Source organism: Seriola aureovittata, chromosome 1 (genome assembly GCF_021018895.1).
Source record: "Seriola aureovittata isolate HTS-2021-v1 ecotype China chromosome 1, ASM2101889v1, whole genome shotgun sequence".
Lineage (NCBI taxonomy): Eukaryota > Metazoa > Chordata > Actinopteri > Carangiformes > Carangidae > Seriola > Seriola aureovittata.
Window position 1 is genome coordinate 19,261,079 of NC_079364.1, and position 18,537 is coordinate 19,279,615.

Consider the following 18,537-nt stretch of genomic DNA (forward strand, 5'->3'; position numbering starts at 1 on the left):
AAATGAGAATCGGTTTAGAAAGGCTTGAATCATTAAATCAACCTTGAATTATCCAAGCTCCTGCTATACACTTTCAAGGTTAGTGAGTAACTTTGATGGCTGTTTTCCCATAAGGATTTCTCTATAGTGTGCAAAGTTCAAGAAAAAAACACTGTTTAATGCACAAGAGAGAACTGGCTTTTTGTGTTATTTTTATATTGTTTTCAGAGGTGAGGAAACAGGAGATAGCAGGAGGCAGGGGAAAAGGCTGGGAGCAGATTTAAACTCATCATGGTAGTACATGGTACACATGGTAGCCCACTGAGCCAGCAGATCGCTGCTGATTAGAAAACAGTTTGGTACAGAGAAGGTTTTATATCTGTGTATGCATTGCGTGTTTGTGTGAGTTAAGAGAACACCATTAACACAGCTCTGCAATCTACAATAACATGACAACCAACTGCTGTTGCATTACCCTAGGCAGAATGCACGCAAATACACGCTCACTTGTAAACACAAACACAAAGGGAGAAACAGATAACCACACACCAGTAACACACAAGGCCAGAAAAATACTTGAAAACACTTATGCAATTACGCCAGCACACAATTTAACCAGTTGTTTCAATCCCTGGTGATAGAAAGAAAGAAAATAAAGAGAGGAAAACAAGAGTTATTTAGCAAGCCTGAGCCACTGAGAACTGCAATTTTCCAAGACAGAAAAATAAAAAGAGAGAATAACAGGCACACATATAGAGTGGAAGACAGACAGGTGTACTGTATGAATAGAGGAAGAGAGAGAATGAGAGAAAGAGTCCCACAGAGGTATACCACGGCTCTGTTTTAACTCAGTGTGGGAGAAAGAGGGAAAGACTGTATAGAAACAGCCTGAGGCAAAGCCATCTCCTTGCCTCCATGCAATCACACACAGATATGGGGCCAAGACAGACTGACGGGGACGGAGACATTCAGAAAGACAAACACTCCAACAAACAGACAAAGGAGGGAGATACAAATGTAGCTATAGAGGTAGTTAGCCCAGGGCTCTGTCAGCAAGTACTCTCCTGGTTGCTGGCTTACCTAAAATAAGGCAGTGACAGAGCAGCTACAAATTAATGACTGACAGACTGCGGAGGCACGCACTCACTCATACACTCATACTCACTCACACACACACACCCACACCCACACACCCACACACACACACACACACACACACACACACACAGCCAAAAGCACATACTCATTCTCATTCCACACACACACACACACACACACACACACACACACACACCTATGAGCACACATTCTTTTGAGTTGCCATTAGCAACTACATGAGGCCATGTCCCACCTCAGAGAGCTCAGGTGTTTTGGCAGGTTAAAAAGACACAAGGTTTGGCTCTGCTGTAGGGAATTCCAAATGAACAAGTGCCAAGTGCCTACATCCAACCAAAAAGGTAGAAATACTTAAAGGGAAAGTGGTTCAGTTTGTAAAATATGCAAAGCCACAAAATATTTATGGACAAGCAGGAATTATGGACAATAAAAATTGTGAATTTGCTTTAGGGATTTCAACATCAAGTTCATGCTTCACTGGTGGTTCCTGAATGACAATATGGAATCAGAAAGCCCAGCTTTATATGTTAAAGCTAAAACACAAAATGACTTTCACGGGTCCATAAAAATTGCCATGTCAAAGCACTTGATTCGTTTGGCATACTCCTCTCCGACCTAATTAAGAGCTATAACTAAAGCTAAATCTGCCCCTGGCAGCTTATCTACCTCAAAACCTGGAAATATTCAAATATGTTCTAGATATGCCAAATGAGAAACCTTTATTTTGTAATTTTCACTGTGTGAAAATTAAAACCTGATATTGTGGGAGTGCAGAGCAGCAGTCATGATGATTATTATATTGGGCTTCCTTCAAACTATATTAATTTACTCCACTTTATGGCCTTAAAACTACAAATGGATATACTTTGATACAACTTAATGGTTGTTTTATGTCACTTTTTTGTGATTTTACATGCTATTCATATGAGAACCAGCTGTATGTATTTTTCGAAATTACAATAAACTGTTGCTTTTGTCATCAATGTCTGTTGAAGACAGAGTCAAAATTATGTGAAGTCTGACTCTTAATCCCAAAAAACAAAGAATTATTTTTATCATAATTAGTCATCCTATCACAGTTGATGTGGGTAAACTGTTTTAGATGAGAAAAGTTTAATTACTCAAGGTGGAATTATTCCCACTACTGTAACTATATTCACATAAAAGACAAGGGAAATTAAAAATAAGAACATCTGAAAGTGAGACATTCATCAATTTTGGGCTGTACCAGTAAAGTACATGTTGGTGTACTTTCACTCCACTCGTCTGTGTTGTCGAGTTTCTAAAAAGATTCACTCTTGTCATGCAGGTCTTTAGTGGCGTGATATCTGTGTGTAGTTCAATTTCATCTTAAAGTTATTCAAGAAGCAACAATTCCAGATGAGTCAATATTGTTTTTACATCACATCACTTTCTGGCATCTGAAAAAAGTCTCTCCTGATAGAATATTCTATTTATCTGTTTGTGCATGCTGAGAATAGAACAGAAAGCTACAGCTTCTGTCAAAGTCCTTGGCATAAAATACTGTGCACACCTTCAGTGTACAAGAAAGTAGTCTGCCTTACATTATAAATTTATCCAAGTTCAATTCAGATAGTCATCTCCTATTTTTGCACCTTAACCATGTCATGCTTAAAATACATAGAAGCCTGGTGCACTAAAATCTCATACCCAGTGACATCCTGCTGTCCAAGTGCAGATGCACAGGCTGTTCTTACGCTCAGAGGCGTATTAGTACCACTACAAATATTTCCCAGAGTGGTGAATCAGACCCCATGCCCACTTTTCAAAGTATTCATCTGAATTGACTCAATCACTTGTTCACTCACTCTCTCGTTTGAATCATCATGCTCTTGATGGGGCTCAAAAACAGACAGGGGTAGTTTTGACTGCTTCTTCTCCCTGCTTTATTTCTCATTATGTATGACTTTGGATGAACAAACTCAGTGTGAAAAAAAATCACCCACATGTTAGTAATTCAGAACTTGTAGTTCTGAATTATTAATATACATACAGTAGAACTTACACACGTAATGACATACTGACCGATACAGGAAGGAAGTGGTTTGTCCCAGACACGTCTGTCCCCGCTAAGACAGGTCAGTGTACTGCTGCCATGGAGACTATATCCAGGGTTGCAGGAGTACAGGACAAAAGTGTTGGCATAATGACCGTCGTCCTGGATCTTATAGCCATAACTAGGGATACCTGGCTCCTCACAGCGTACTAAGTCAAAACCTAGAAAGAGAAATATAGACACATGTAGTGGGAAACACACACACACACACACACACACACACACACACAGACAGATTTGGTTATCCTTTCCATGCAGTAAGACAACATTGAATAAATGAATGGGATGATTCAGAGCTGTTTTGGACAAGATGACATAAGGTCATACTATTCTTCTCCTGAATCCCACTACTTCTGCAGAAAATTTGAACACTCACTATTAATGCTGAAGTACAATGTGACAGCTGCAGTGAAAGCTACTGGACATTTCTAGAGATTCTACTCCTCTATGCTTGTGTCCATGATATTTTTTAAAATGTATGGGCTTCTGCCATTTCTGAAAGATATAATGATGTGTAGTGTGCAGCAGCAGTGGTTCCTATATGAAACTGTGGAAAAACATCAAATGACAATTTCACATCCCACACAAACACAAATATACTGTACACTTGAATGAGCACACTGCAAGGGATGTCTGTGTGTTTTGAAGATAACAAAGAACAAGGAAGTTTCCCACCTCCCAGACAGATGGATAAACTAGAATTACCGCCTTGAAGATGTATTCCTCTGCCAAGCAGTTAAGTTCCAGTTTACATCCATGTCTGTCCAGACTCTGGATTAGACGACTCACCCATTCAAGTGAATGGGAAAGTGGTCTCAGACTTTTGGACCCCAGGGATCAAATGTATGTGCAGAACATTAAGATGTCACAGTGAAGTTGACCTTTTGCATAAAAATTACATCACACACAAACACACACACACATTTGTGTGAAATGTTGTCATAATTAGCATATGAATTCTTAAGTTCTGGCCAAAAACATGCTTTGTGAGGTCACACTGACCTTAACCTTTGACCTCTGAGCACCAATATCATCAAAATCAGTTCATCCTTGAGTCCAATTGAACGCTTGTGCCAAATTTGACGATATCCCCCAAGGTGTTCCCGAGATATTCACAAGAACCACATACTGAATGTATAGTAACATCCATGGACTATGACACAATAATACAAAGGACGTTTGTAAGATTGTCCTTCATGCTCTTCAACTAGGAGTCAGAGATTTTATGTTATTCAAATAAATTGAATGATATGTCAAATGTTCTTGTGATCAATTGAGCTTTTAATATTTCTGAAGAGAATCAGGAGACTAAATCATACACATTGTCCAATCACAATTTACCCTGCAACACCTTTTACACAGCCAGCAACTTTCTAAGGGAGCAGTCACCAGTTTTTTGAGGTTTGTGTACAACTATCTCTCCCTTGCTACATCCATTTCAGTAAAACAGATGCATCTCACTTCTGTCAACCTTTCTAGTTAATATCTTGAACAGATGTTTGAATCCTTATTACTCTATTAAAACAGTTTTAACACTGTGCACTATTAAAGCTGTTTTATCAGTCCCTGACCCTACTTAAGAAACCATCACTGCCTCTCTTGATCAGATGCTTCTCTCTTCTTTCTCCTGTTTAAACCTTCTATCAATCTCTCTTATCTATCCATCACCTCATCCATTGTAGCAGAACTTTGCAGAAGGTGTCACCTTATCCAGTTTAATGACTTGCAGATTAACGGCTGTCTAATGGTTTAGCTGACATACCGTGCATCCATCTAGAATCTATATACCATCTACCTTCATCCGTTTGTCCCTCTGTCCAGCCGCTCTTCCACTCCAGATCTGTCACTTTCTCACCTTCTTTTAATGACTTGCAGATAAATGCTCCTCTAATAGCCTCTTTGACTTACACAGCAGCTGGTCTTGCCTTCTTAACAGACTCTCTTTGAAGCCATTAAGGTGTGGGTGTGTGTGTGTGTGTGTGTGACATAGAAAGAGAGAGAGCGAGAGAGTGAGAGAAGGAAAGAGAGAGAGTGTGTATAAGAGAGAGAGAGAGAGAGAGAGAGAGGGAATGAGAGGGAATGAGAGAGAAAGAGAGAAAGAGAGAGGGTGCATCTGTATGTGTTTCAAGTATTCACATGCTCATTTCCATTCCCTGTACGCTTGGTAAACTACTGTTGCACTTTGGTCTCCACCTTTATCAGAAATTGTTTGTTAAACTGACTGTTGGCCTCCTTTCAGCTGTCAGAAGTGAATGAAATAGCTTGGTTATTAGCTGACAGAGAAGGACTCTCTAAAGTCTTTGTAGTACATGACACATATTTTGGTCTGGTACGTAGCACTCAAAATTCATTTGACTGGGGCACAGGGCAGACGCAGGGTATATCCATGAGTACAATCTAACACAATCACTACCACTCTACTTTTCAATTAAAACATCTCCTTACAAGGAGCTTCATGATGAGCTACTCAGATTTTAGGAAATTACTGTTTGTGTGCATGTGAAAAAGTGTGTGCGCATCTGTGTGTGCATCTGTGTGTATGTGTTGTAGAGAGATTGAGAGAGTTTGTGTGAACTTGAACAAACCCTCTACAACAATATAGAAAGAAAACAATCTATATTGCTGCCCAGTTTCCAATCAGTTCATCCAAAGTCATAATTTCTGAATGATAACTCACTTGTATATGTGAGGCGAAAGCCCTGATTGGTTCCAGAGGCGTTGCTGTTGAACTCCAGCCACAAGTGATTGGACGTACTATTGATGACATGACCCACCATGGCATCATGTGTGAAGTTTCCAAGGAGACGGGATGAGGTGTTCTCTCCATCATATACCTGTAAATCAACACACAGGAACAGGAACGCAGATCATGAATAAAAAAAATGAACTAAAAGAGTTTGTGTGGTTTTGTAGAGGTTTATATGAGCACAAATCTACCAATGTAAGTAATGAGAATATCACAGAACATGGGTGCACAGTGCACTGCTAACCCGGTCTGGAATACTGGATGCAAAACTTGCAGGGTATACTGCTATATTGCCTCTGCTGTGACTCACCAAAATACCAAACAATGCAAATGTGGCAAAAAACCTCACTGAGCCTCAGGAAAAAGCCACTTTTCTCAGCTTTGCATCAGCGTGGATTTTGTGAAGCACCACAAAGATAGAGCCTCAAACATCACATGAAAGTTGCTGAAGTCACAAGTGAGTTGTTAAGGGGGTCTATAACAGTCAGCACAACTGATGAAGCCTCCCCTTTTTACGCTAAACCGTCAAGATTTTTATGCAAAAAGCGAGTAAACAAAAAGTTGAGGGCTTTCATGGTAGGTAAATAAATTGGTTACCTTACTTGAAATGATGTTTGCCACAGTTAAATGTGGTGGAATGAGACTGCTGTACAAACTTATTTGCAGTTTTACCAATTTAATCGTTGTCTAGCACCTGTGGGAAGCAGGAGATTCGAGTATCACTTTGATTTGAGCATTGGCAGAGAGGATATTGCAGCCCTCGATGAAAAATAAAAAGTAGCTTATTCACAGTTGAGGATGTCTCCAGCTGTGATAAGTGTTCCAAATTTTTGTTTATATTTTGAAAAGTTATGTTTCTAGAGAATGGTCAACAGAGGAAATCAAAGAGTAATACAGTGTGTTTCCTTGAAACAATCAGTAAAAGCTAGAAGCCGCAGTATGCATGTTCTCTACTGATAACTAAATACTGTTCAAAACAGCAAGTCAATGTGCGAGTATGATTTGGTTTGTGATGCTGCATATTAGGGGAGATGAAAATAGCAGGAGCGTGAACGGAAGGAAGCGAGGCCAGGGTTACATCTAGATATAAATTTGATTTTCACAGCATAACTGCATCACTGGACTAGTTTCGTAGTGCAGGACTGAGTTTGTATTTCCTTTGTTGATCAGTTTTTTCTCTATTCCATTTGAAAGAATTATGAAATTGATGAAAATGATAGCATTTTTGGCTCTCTTGACACGAGCTTACTTTTTGATCTCCTAGCAATTTTTTCCTTCTCATCGTTTGCATTGTGATTATGAACCTGTTGCTGGCAACACAAACAACCGACAAAACAGCTAGAAGTCATTTATTTCAAATGAGTGCTATGAGACAAGGAGATACGGAGGGTAGAGTACTGGCTGCCAGAAAGATCTTTCCAACTTGGCAACAAATGACACAGTGTAACAGCATCCAGCTGAAGGGTTGATGTGCACACATCACTACTGCAGCACATGCAGTTACAAAATGTCCCCTTGCTATGTTCTAAGTACTTTTGTTTTCTCCAAAACATGACTTAATACACAGTTTTGTTGCTAGCTCTGTAAACACATTACATTTGTTGTTTGGAACGAAAGTAAGCTAACATAAAAACACCAAAGAGAACTGTGCGATTAACAAATGGAAGCTGTGTACCTTGCCATATTTTGGCATATTTTAGTGAGGGCATTGTTTGCAATATCCTGAGAGAGCAATAGCAGAGTAGAGGATTATGCAACAGATTTCTGGATGATGTTTAAAATTTTAAGGGAAATTTATCAAGCGTAAGCTAAGTATTTGATACTATGACTGGCTTGTTTTGGAGTTCACTTTCTGTCTTCTTGTCATTCTTGAATGCAGCTTTAATGTGACCAGTAGGGATGTAATAGTTTGGGAAGTGCTGTCTACTTTTGATGGCAGTTTGAAGGGGCGAATTAGTACTCTGAAGTACCCCATAATACTACCTCACAGCTGGGATATAAATGTGAACTGCTCATGCTTATATTTGGCAGCCAGGGACATTTCCACAGATTGGAGGTGACAGGTTTGCAGGTGGCAGGAACGCCAAAGAAAAAAGGGCTAAGGCGATGTACTGTTTTTGCTCTACAAGTATTGCCAGTCAGAGGAGACACCTCCACATGAAGCCAAAGCAGGAGCTACAGTGTGTTAAGTGTGAGGTTATGATGGAAAACATAAATTTGAGGATAAAATGACATGGGAAAGGACAGAGTGAAAATGAGCAAAAGTTTAAAAAAAAAATAAGAGCAATATCACAGCATCTGTAACATTACTCCCCTAAATTATATTTTCCTTCCCTCTCCCTGCCTCCCCACATCCCTCTCGTCACATAAGTGTCACCCTGTTTTGCATCTCGCTGTCTGTCTTTCTTTCTTTCTGTTTGTCTAATGCTTTCTCTCTATCCTTTTCTCCTGCTCTCTCTGTTTCAGTAAAACTCGATATGGTTAATGAAAAGCCCTGCGGCTCATAAATCAACATGTCACCATCTACCACCCCTCTCTGTCTGTTTGACTCTTTCTCTCTCTCACTTGTTCTCCTACAGCGTCTACTATCATAACAATTCCTGCACAACCCCAATTTGTTTCTTTCTCACCCTCTCTTTCTTTCTTCTCGTGTACATCTGAGTAAATATGATCAAGCACTGTATTAGTTCGAATTTTTACGGGAAATGAACTTGGTTAGCCCTTTCTAGGGAAAGCGGTTGTAATGAGGTGGTTCATATGTTACAGGATATTTTAGCTCAAAGCAAGCTGGAACTGTGAAACAAATGGTTTTCATTCAGAGTGTTCAGCTGCAGCAACAGACATCACCTCCGTTGCTGTTAGCCTGGGGAACGGCATGCTAATTGTTAGCCTAAGTGGCACTTTGGGGCTTTCCTTCCAGTTCATTATAGTTTGCACTGTGTTTTCATAATTAACAGACATGTTGTACATCTCTAGCCATTGACCTTAATAAATGCTCAATACCATCATATAGGAAGACCATAGTACAGATAATTTCATCACATCATGCACCCACTGTCATTCAGTTTCGGATGAAATGCCTCTTATATACAAGTTACAAAAACTGTTGGACTTCTGACAATGGGGAGACAATTATTCTTGGGGGAAAAATAGTGAACCACATGTTGAAGTTTGGGTTGAGAGTTTAACAAGCAAAAAGTATACATTATCTCTGCTATTATCTATTATCTACTATTATCTATACTTAAAAGTATGTATATTCGGGTGAACATTTAAGTGCTCAGACCATCTTGCCACTTTACAATCCAACTGCACTGTAGAATCCAGTCTGTCCTAAGGAAGTAACACTGATCAGAGGGCGTATTATAACCTCTTATATTGTAAAAGCTCCTATAATCATTACAGCTGTCTGTGCAGCACAACAACCAACCTCATCCAATTCCTGCATGTGTTATATATATATACATATACATACAATAACATATACTTTAGACAGTAATGATCATGTCTAACTAACATGGTCCAACATGTGTTGAATTATTGTCATAGTATTTTGTATTGTACTGTCTGTACATCATGCATACAGTACACCACTGTATTGGAATAAACTGCACATCGAAACACCTACATTTAATCTAATTTATAAAGTTATTCATTATCAGTAATTTGGATCCAAAGTACTAAATTGAAGCCAAAAATCTAATATTGTTGTATGCCCTAAATGAACGTGATGTGTCATTCTTGTAATCAGTCTTCAGGCCTATGGTTTTTGACTGATACGTTAGAGTCCAAAGTATCCTCATTAACTTTTGTGATCTCTAGTCACTCTCCGTATTCTGCTCCTCTGTTCTTGTTATTTTCTGATAAAGAATCAATTTATTACAGTAAATACCATGTCAAATGCCTTGTGAAGACCAGAGTCATCATTTTAAAAAGAGCAAATGTCTTTTTCTACTCTCCAGTCTTGGTTATTCCAGCATCATCCTCTCAAATATACATATAATATTTAAGCATGTTTATGTCTGTATGACACTTTTCTCTCTTTAAGGGGATTTTCTTTTTTAATACTTATTCCACTGAGAACATGTCCACCTTTTACAATGATGTTGAGTGTCTCTAAAAGTCAGAGAGAAACCTGCTAACACAATCTAACCACAGACAGGCTCAGCCAATGCTTTAGGCCTAATACTGATAATACACTCTAACCACATACTGGCTTAACCATGCCCTCAGGCCTAATACCGCTAAGAGACATTGTGAATAGAAACGGTTTTAGACGATGTGTGTAGGACAGCATCAAGACTGTAAAACAGCTCACACAGCTGCTCCTAACTGACACTGAAGTGGGCACACGCACTCGAGAGAGGACTTATGAGGAATTAGAAGCCTAGGGAACATCTGTAATTCTCTCTGTAGTTCAGACATACACAAGTATGTACATTTAAGTTTATTCTATGTAAACAATTCAGTAAATTCCTGATACATGCATAGGGACAACTCAAAGTCCATGATAACATATTGCAGATCAAACTCTGGCTCAAATTAACAACCAACCATAGTCATGAATGTTGAAAAACCATGTAGGTCATTTTTTTCAACCCTCTGATATGATCCATAGGAGTGTCTACTGAAATAGCACCCCTACAGAGCCAGGCTTACCGGACCTCGGTTTTCATAGCTACAATAATAACACACAGACTGTACCGACAGTGGCGTACCTGCCTAAGTCACCATGGTTACTATAATAACAGTCACGGCTTGGTTAGATTTAGGCACAAAAATTACTTGGTTAGGTTTAAGAAAAGATGTGATTTGGGTTAAAAAATGTCCTTCCTCAACATTAGATAATCTTTGTTGTCATCGTTAAAATAATAACAACAAGGTTAACTTTGATGAACGGTCATGTATAATAGAAACAACATAAGACTGCTACTTCCACATGGGAATTGAACATTGCTCTCTCGTGTCAGTGCGGCTTTCAGCACCGCTGCTATCTGGAACCTCTTCTCTGTAGGCCTGCTCACAGCAGACTGCTGCACTGCACTCTTTCTCAACAAAAGCGACACGTGTGTGCCTTTTTAAGATCAGTCAAGAATATACGACACAAAGTCTGTCAGCTGAATTTCACAAGCAACAGGAGCCATGAAGCAGAGTTAGCATGGGCATCTAAAACTGAGCGCCTAACACCTTTAACCCTAATTTGAGCTCATATGTATCCTCTCCCACTTTGTTTATGTGTATAAAAGTGCATAAAAAAACACAGGTTAACCTTCAAATCCAAAAAATAATACACTATAGTGTGTAGAGGGTTCAAAGAGGCAGGACTGATCATGTTGTGGCTCTGTTTCTCATGTATTCATTGAGCCATGGATGGCTAATACAGCAGGAGCACTAATAGAGAACATGGGTTATAAACCCCTGCAGGGATGTTATTGCTTCTTACAGCAATGTTTAACACATCTAACATCCAGGGCAAACCTTGGTAATACAATTTAACTACATACTGGGTAAACCAAGGATTCAAAGCCCTTCCTGTCGTTTGTGTTTTTACTCCTGCCTTGTTCTTGTACACCTCATATAATTAAGGACTACACATTCCCTGACATCTTAATTGGACCAGGTGTGCATGGCTGGAACAAAAGCTTGCAGAATGGGCTTTGAGGATTGTGTTGAGAAACTTTGGGCTCAGCAGTGCAACATAAAAATGACAACTGAGTATGGACATAAATATATCTAGGAGAAATTCACATCCAAGGTGGTTCTTTCTTTGTGCTAAACAAAGATGAACGTCCCTGAATTTTTTGTTCAATTTCGAACTGGTCTGGCATTATGCAGGTAACTGCACCCCTTGATGAACGATTGAATGAATTCATAGGAGGCACAAGAAAGTAATGAAGTGGCTAACATTAATAGAAAATACATACATAAGTCAAGTTTCAAGTTGAGGCTGGATATTCTGATACTTCTATTTATATCATTAAATTATATCTGCAATTATGCTCTCCAAAGATGTAGGTGGCTGTGAATATTAAAGTAAAATGCTTTTGGCTGTACTATTTACACTTTGATATCTCTGAATGAAAAATATCAATATTTAAAATATTTAAAAACTAACAAGTCCTGCCATATACTATAAGCTATTTAAAGGCAAATAGCTGTATATAGTGGAATCCTTAATTTTGTTTTTGTTTTCACTGACCACATCCTCTAAATATGTTAGTTTGTTTGTGTTTTGACACATGGTTCATGGTTCTGCCAACATCTACAACTAAACTTCTGTTTACTTTTCAAGCATTACTTGACATAAGCCAAACCCATATCATCAATCTGTTTAAGCATATATATAAAAACTTTGCATATAGACAGGTTATGATTATGTTATAATCCTGTATGTGTCATATCGTCACCTTCCTAAAATAATGGCCTAAGTCATGTTTTGACAAAAATGTTTTTTTTGCCTAAATCACCCCCTCATGATGCTGGCCACCTCTGGTAAAATCGCCTGAATCCTCAGTTGAGGGGAACATGCAATTCTACCCCCGGTTGTATAATGGCCTATGTCTTTTGTTGAGTTTTTTGTGTTTCCTGAAAAACCTGAAAAAATGACTTAGGCCATTATTTTAAGAGGGTGTCGATATGTATTTGTGTCTGAGTAAGTAAGTTATGCATTTATGGATTTGTACCACCTGATTGGGAATTTGCATGAGTGAGTGGGTGAGTGAGAGTGTGAGTGTGTGTGTGTGTGTGTGTGTGTGTGTGTGTGTGTGTGTGTGTGAATACATGCCTTGTATGTGTGTGTGAATACATGCCTTGAGATAGTCTCCATCTTGCAACAAGAAGCTCTCAGCTTTCAGCCTGATTCCTTTGCCCTTTTCAGTAGTGATGCGGTAAATGCACTCGTGGTTATTATCGTAGTTAGAAGGGAAATTCGGAGAGAGGAGAACGCCTTCTGGTCCTAGTGAGGAGGCTCCACACTCAGCTACAGCAAGAGAAAAAAGGGGACAGAGACACTGTGGATCAAAATCACAGCAATACTACCTAATTATTTTTGAGCAGTGAAAATATCTGGTTTGGCTTGTTGTGTAAAAAAAAAGAAGAGACTCATAATTCTACATGAGAAAGAGAGATTAGAGAAAAATGCATGTCCTTTATGACCACAAACCTTAGTCGACTTAGCAGACATGATAAAAATGATAATAATAATGAACCATATAGTATAAAGCAGCTTAAAAGCACAATAACATCAAGCATGACAAAAAGCAAAATACATACAAAAGCAAAGCAATTAAACATAAAATGGAAAAGATTAAAAAAGGGGGCAAAATGAAGAACACTGCATAAAAGCAGGTCTGGATTAGTTTGTTAGAAAAAAGTATTTCCTACAAATTATACAGAATTATCTAGCAGGTGCAGTGCCTATCAAAGTTTAGGAATTCAAATAAGTGGTACTTTGTGCAAATAGAGTTTTGTCATATGTAAATGAGGAGAGGAGAAAAGAAGCGAGCCGAGCAGGCTTTTAACTCCCACTGAGGAGGACCACCACTGCTAAGAAGGGATAAAGAGGAAATGGAAGTAATGAGATAGACAAGAGAGAAGGCGGAGTGGAACAATATGGAAAAAAAAAGATGCAGTCTTTCTCAAATCTGAACAAATCTGAAATCCAAAACAACATTTTTGTAAATGTTATGTAGTTTTTAAAGCAGATTAGGGCAGGAGATAAAGAGCATAAATTCAAGGATGCTACCAGCAATTCTTCAGAAATTCTTTTGTGGAGTGAGGACAGCACTGTAGAGTGGGAGTTAGAGAAAAGAGGATAGCAAAGGAAGGAGAAGAAAGGGATGAAGAGAGAGCTTGAAAAGAAGAGAAGATAGCAGATGAACCAAGACAAGAGCCCTTTGAAAATATGCAGAGAGAAATTAGGAAAGGGAGAAGGGGAGTAAAAAAAGACACAGTATTAACACTTTTCATAAAACAGCTAATGCCCTAATTATCTACCATAGGACTGTCCAAATACAGAGGGAGAGGAGGAGAACCAGTTAGAAAGTTAGAAAGAGACAGAGAGCTAAAGAGAGGGGCATTTAGAAAGAAAAAGAGAAAGAGAGATAAATCAAGTGCATGTTGCCAGCTGCTGTCGCTCAGTTTCCTCTTAGTCAGGCCTGATCTCTTGACAGATAATGCTATTATAGCAGTTTCAGTCTGCTCTTTTTACGGCTTGAAAATTACCAGCAGTCACCAGTCGGACTTATAAATTACTGATAATCATCAAATACTAGCAAATTATGTCCTGCTAAAAGTCAAATCCTATAGTCAACCAATCAAATAATAGTAAATTGCCATTGTGTCAGCAATAAAATATTGGTGAAGTACAACCATGAAAATGCTGATATGTTATCTCTGGGCTTATTGATATGGTGAAGAACTTCATTTGAAAGTTTTATTTTACAAGCTAATAGTTACTGTCACACAAGATAAACCACTCCAAACCATATGAATCGAAGGCAGAAATACTCGATACAGCAGTATTGCTTTATCTAATGTTGTGCACAAAAGGAAAGTTTTACAAGGCAAGGTCAGTTAAACTGTAAACAACTATGTGTCTGAAATAAGAAGAAAAATTACCTTGATCTTGTATTGTTTGTGTTTTTTGTGTGCAGTCTCAATTATCTTACATTTTCACTGGGGCACTTGTCAGTCTGTCTACTTGACTATCTTACCTATACATCGTGGTAGCGTGTTGCTCCAGACTCGTCTGCCTCCTCCCAGACAAGTGATCTTGCTGTCTCCCTCAAGTCGGTAGCCATGGAAACAAGAGAAGGCCAGCGAGTCACCAACTCGAAACCTGAATCCCATCCTCCTGCTGAACGCCGGTACACCAGGATCCTCACATGGCTCTAAGTCATACTCTATACATCCAGGAGAGGTAAATAACATTGTTGAGGAGTCATAATAAAAAAGACTAGCGATGCGAAATGTACAGGAACTGTGTGAATGTCACTCAGTTCACCAAGACTGGGGTTAACAGAAAGAAATGAATTACATTAAAAAATTTACAGTTAAACTTGAACCTCGAAAAGTGCTTCTGTCATGTATTACAATTTAACCTAATGGTTAAAAACTCCTGTTATCTTAATCACAATTAATCACGATACTGCTAGTGCTACTATTGAAGACCAGCATTTCATGACCGTGTTTTGCTATATGATATACATTACTGTATATTATGTCATTAAAATGTATTACTTTTGAAGACAAAACCAACATGTAATATTCGTATGAACTAGAAAACAGAGGTTAAATGCAAACTGCACTTACTGCACTCCAGCGAGTTACAGCTAGCTGCTGATACAGTCTTAGCAAAAGCTAATTTACCAACTGTTTCTGTATCAGGTTATTGATCAGTTTTGATACTCCAACATCTTGGTAAATGAATTGTCAAGCCACATAAATAAGGCATAATCTGATCATAATGGAGAAAACTTCACTTCACTTGCCCAGCTTAGCAAATGGAAGTCACGTGATTAGATAAAACTAATCTTTAAATTCTTTAGTTTAATGTTATTCATTAATTAGAAATTCATACATTAAATAGTCAAGAACGCTGAAGAAAATACTAGAACATATATTTTATTTGCAAAATTATTTTCATTGCGCCATTTAGATTTTCAAAACAAAAAGTGCAATTGCCCCATTGGCTCATCCCCTGTGTGCAAGACAACCCTGGAAGGTCGCATAGGTCAGGGAAGTGGCTGTGCTAATGAAGGTGGAGCAGCTAATCAGATGTATCAGATGTCAGATGTATTTGCCAGACTAACCAGTTCGTCATCTTGCCTTAAGTCTTTTCTTTTGTAAAACTGAAAAATACTCTTTGAAAATACATCTGATAAAGCATAAATGTAAACTTTGAATCGCTTGTCAAACTTGGTTTTCAAGTGTGAAGGGTTCAGTAATGAGCCCATTATAGCTTAGCACACCACAATAAAATGAAGATGTGACATTACAAAACATAAAAAACAAGCAACACAAAGGCAAGATTTGAGCTTTATTCCAAGTATTTTCAGTTATACAAGAGAAAAGACTTCAAGGATGAAGAGTAACTGAGCGGTTAGGGAAATGCACATCTAGTTAATCGCTCCACCTCCATTAAAGAGCAGAGCATAACCATTTCCCTGAGCTATTTTATGAGACCTTCCTGAACTGTCTCATCCACTGCGTGGGAGACAGTCCCAAATGGGGCTAAGAGTACAGTATAATAATGCTTTTTTAGGTTTTATTATTTAAAAGCTTATAACCGTTAAAGTTTGGTGAAGAGCCTTCCAACTTCAAACTTGTTAGTTACCGCTCTGCCTTTGTAAGGTACCATGTTAACATACAAGAATACAATTATGTAACACAACCTTTCCCATTGTTTACCTCTGTCTGTCGTCCTAGATCAGAAAGATCTATGCCTGTGTCTGGTTAAAATGACTATGGTTCAGTCTATCCTCTAAACAGTTAGACAGATTTATTGTTCGCTACATCCCAAAAAAAAAAAAAAAAAAAAATACAGCCCCTGTGCCATTGTTCTTACCTGAGAAAGTAATATTAAAGCCTTCGTAACTCATGGAAAAATCTGATATAAATCGTAGCTGAGCGCTGAAGTTCCCATAGAGTCCTGCTTTGACACTCGGGGGAAGCACTGAGCCAGTGAGTCGAGCTACTGGGACCTGGAAATTCCCGTCCTCAGTGATGGACAGGTAGTCATGGTTCTCCTCCAGATGGAAAGTGTGGAAAACGAGATGGACTCCTTGAAATTCATGGATGAATGGAAGGACAGATGAATGGAGGGATGGATGGGAAGATGGATGCATGAATAAATGGATAGATGCACAGAATGGGACACAGAGTTAGTTTAATAAACCCATTAATTAACAAATGAAGAAAGAAATCAGAACAATATTTTTTCCAAGCAAAATTGATGGGTGTTTCCATTATGTCTGAGTGTGTGTGTTCTTACCTTTCCCATGAGACACTTCTATAGTCCAGGTGCAGTTAAGAGAGTTAGGGTAGAAGTCAGGAAAGCCAGGTGAAAGAATAGTCCCTGTTTTACCGTAAACATAGCCTCCACAAAGAGCTAAAGAAAAAAGAGGGAGACAAATTTTCAGTTTTACCATTGTACAAACCCTTTTGGCTAAAAATAAAGACCTCAGAAAATTCAGAAAAAATCCTTGTCTTCAATGCAGTTAAGAGGTCACCACTAAATGACAGATTGCTTTGCTCTACATTATTAGTTAACAAACTGGAAACCACATAACAAATTGCTTACGTAATGGAGAGTAAAGGAGGCCTTGCAGTGCATTAAAGACTGTTGAACTAAGATAATATATTAACTTCTTGTTTCTCTCGCACTGTGCTTCCATCTGTTTCATTCATTTTAAGTGCTTCAAGGTGTTTGGTATGAAAATAAAAAGCTATGACACAAACTAAATTGCTGAAGGCTTATATATATATATATATATATATATATATATAAATGATTATATTGTATATTATATATACAGTATATATGTGTATATATTGGTGCACAAGAGTACAAGAGTATCCGTGCACAAGAGTACCTTTTAGCTCCTAAAATAAACACTGTGATGATTCATTTGACAGGTTTGTTAAATTATTACTATTTATTATCTGGACTTTATGAAGACAGATGTTGCAGCTTCTCTTATTTCTTCATACTGCATCTACTCCAATGTGTTTGTTGTGAGCTGCTGTGTCTCCACCTCTCCCTTCCTATCTCTCTGTCTATCAGTGTCTTTCCCTCCATCTCATTCCATATCATATTTCAAAAGAGCTGCAGTTGGGTTGAATAGCTGGATGAGAGCCGCTCTCCCTCTCTCTCCCTCTCTGACTAGCTGTCTTGTGTGTGTTGTGGTAACCAGTGCCAGTTTTTCTTTCACACTCCCACCAGGATTCAGCTAAAACTAGGACACTGTCTGACTAAATGACCCTTGTTGAGGGAGGCATGTTCTGATGTCTGTCTGTGCATGAATGTATCTATTGTGTGTAAAAGTGCATACTTCAATGTCTTTGGATGATCAGTATGTGTGAAGACTGAGACAGATTGTTAATTGTTTGTGTGTGTGTGTGTGTGTGTGTGTGTGTGTGTGTGTGTGTGTGTGTGTGTGTGTGTGTGTGTGTGTGTGTGTGTGTGTGTGTGTGTGTGAAAGTGAGTTGTATAGCAATGTGAGAAAAAGAATAAGACAGAAAGAAAGACTATTCATGACTTTAACAAAATACTGTGAGGCAAATCAAAGTGTGGCGGCCGTTCAGGGTTGAGAGCAGAAGCATGAGTCTGAATTCTGAAAGAGAAACAGATAAAGCAAGATATGTTTTTCAGGCGTGTCAAGATGAGGAGAGAAATGTATTACACCTGATTTTAGCCACATTCCTCCTCCTTCTTTTTCTCTATCTTTAATTATCTCCCTCTTAAAGGATGTCATGGCATTTTTACTAAAAGAGATACTGCGACTTTGGCCACTTCTGATGAGTTGTTGTCCTGGCACCAATTGCAAACTTTAAAATGTCACAGTGCCCCTTTGCTACTCTCCCTGACACATAAAAGAGCAGCCAGTGTTCTGTATTA

General features: G+C 38.5%; 1 protein-coding gene across 1 annotated transcript in view; it reads right to left on the reverse strand.

Annotated features, from left to right (window-relative positions):
- LOC130174222 (CUB and sushi domain-containing protein 1-like) overlaps positions 1 to 18,537 on the reverse strand; it is a 409,154-nt gene that overhangs the window by 109,084 nt on the left and 281,533 nt on the right. Inside the window, exons 21-26 of the mRNA XM_056383857.1 lie at positions 16,912 to 17,028; positions 16,486 to 16,701; positions 14,633 to 14,821; positions 12,728 to 12,897; positions 5,850 to 6,006; positions 3,142 to 3,333 (exon numbers count right to left, since the gene is read on the reverse strand). Of these exons, the coding sequence (XP_056239832.1) occupies positions 3,142 to 3,333; positions 5,850 to 6,006; positions 12,728 to 12,897; positions 14,633 to 14,821; positions 16,486 to 16,701; positions 16,912 to 17,028 (1,041 nt within the window). The remainder of the gene's footprint in view (positions 1 to 3,141; positions 3,334 to 5,849; positions 6,007 to 12,727; positions 12,898 to 14,632; positions 14,822 to 16,485; positions 16,702 to 16,911; positions 17,029 to 18,537) is intronic.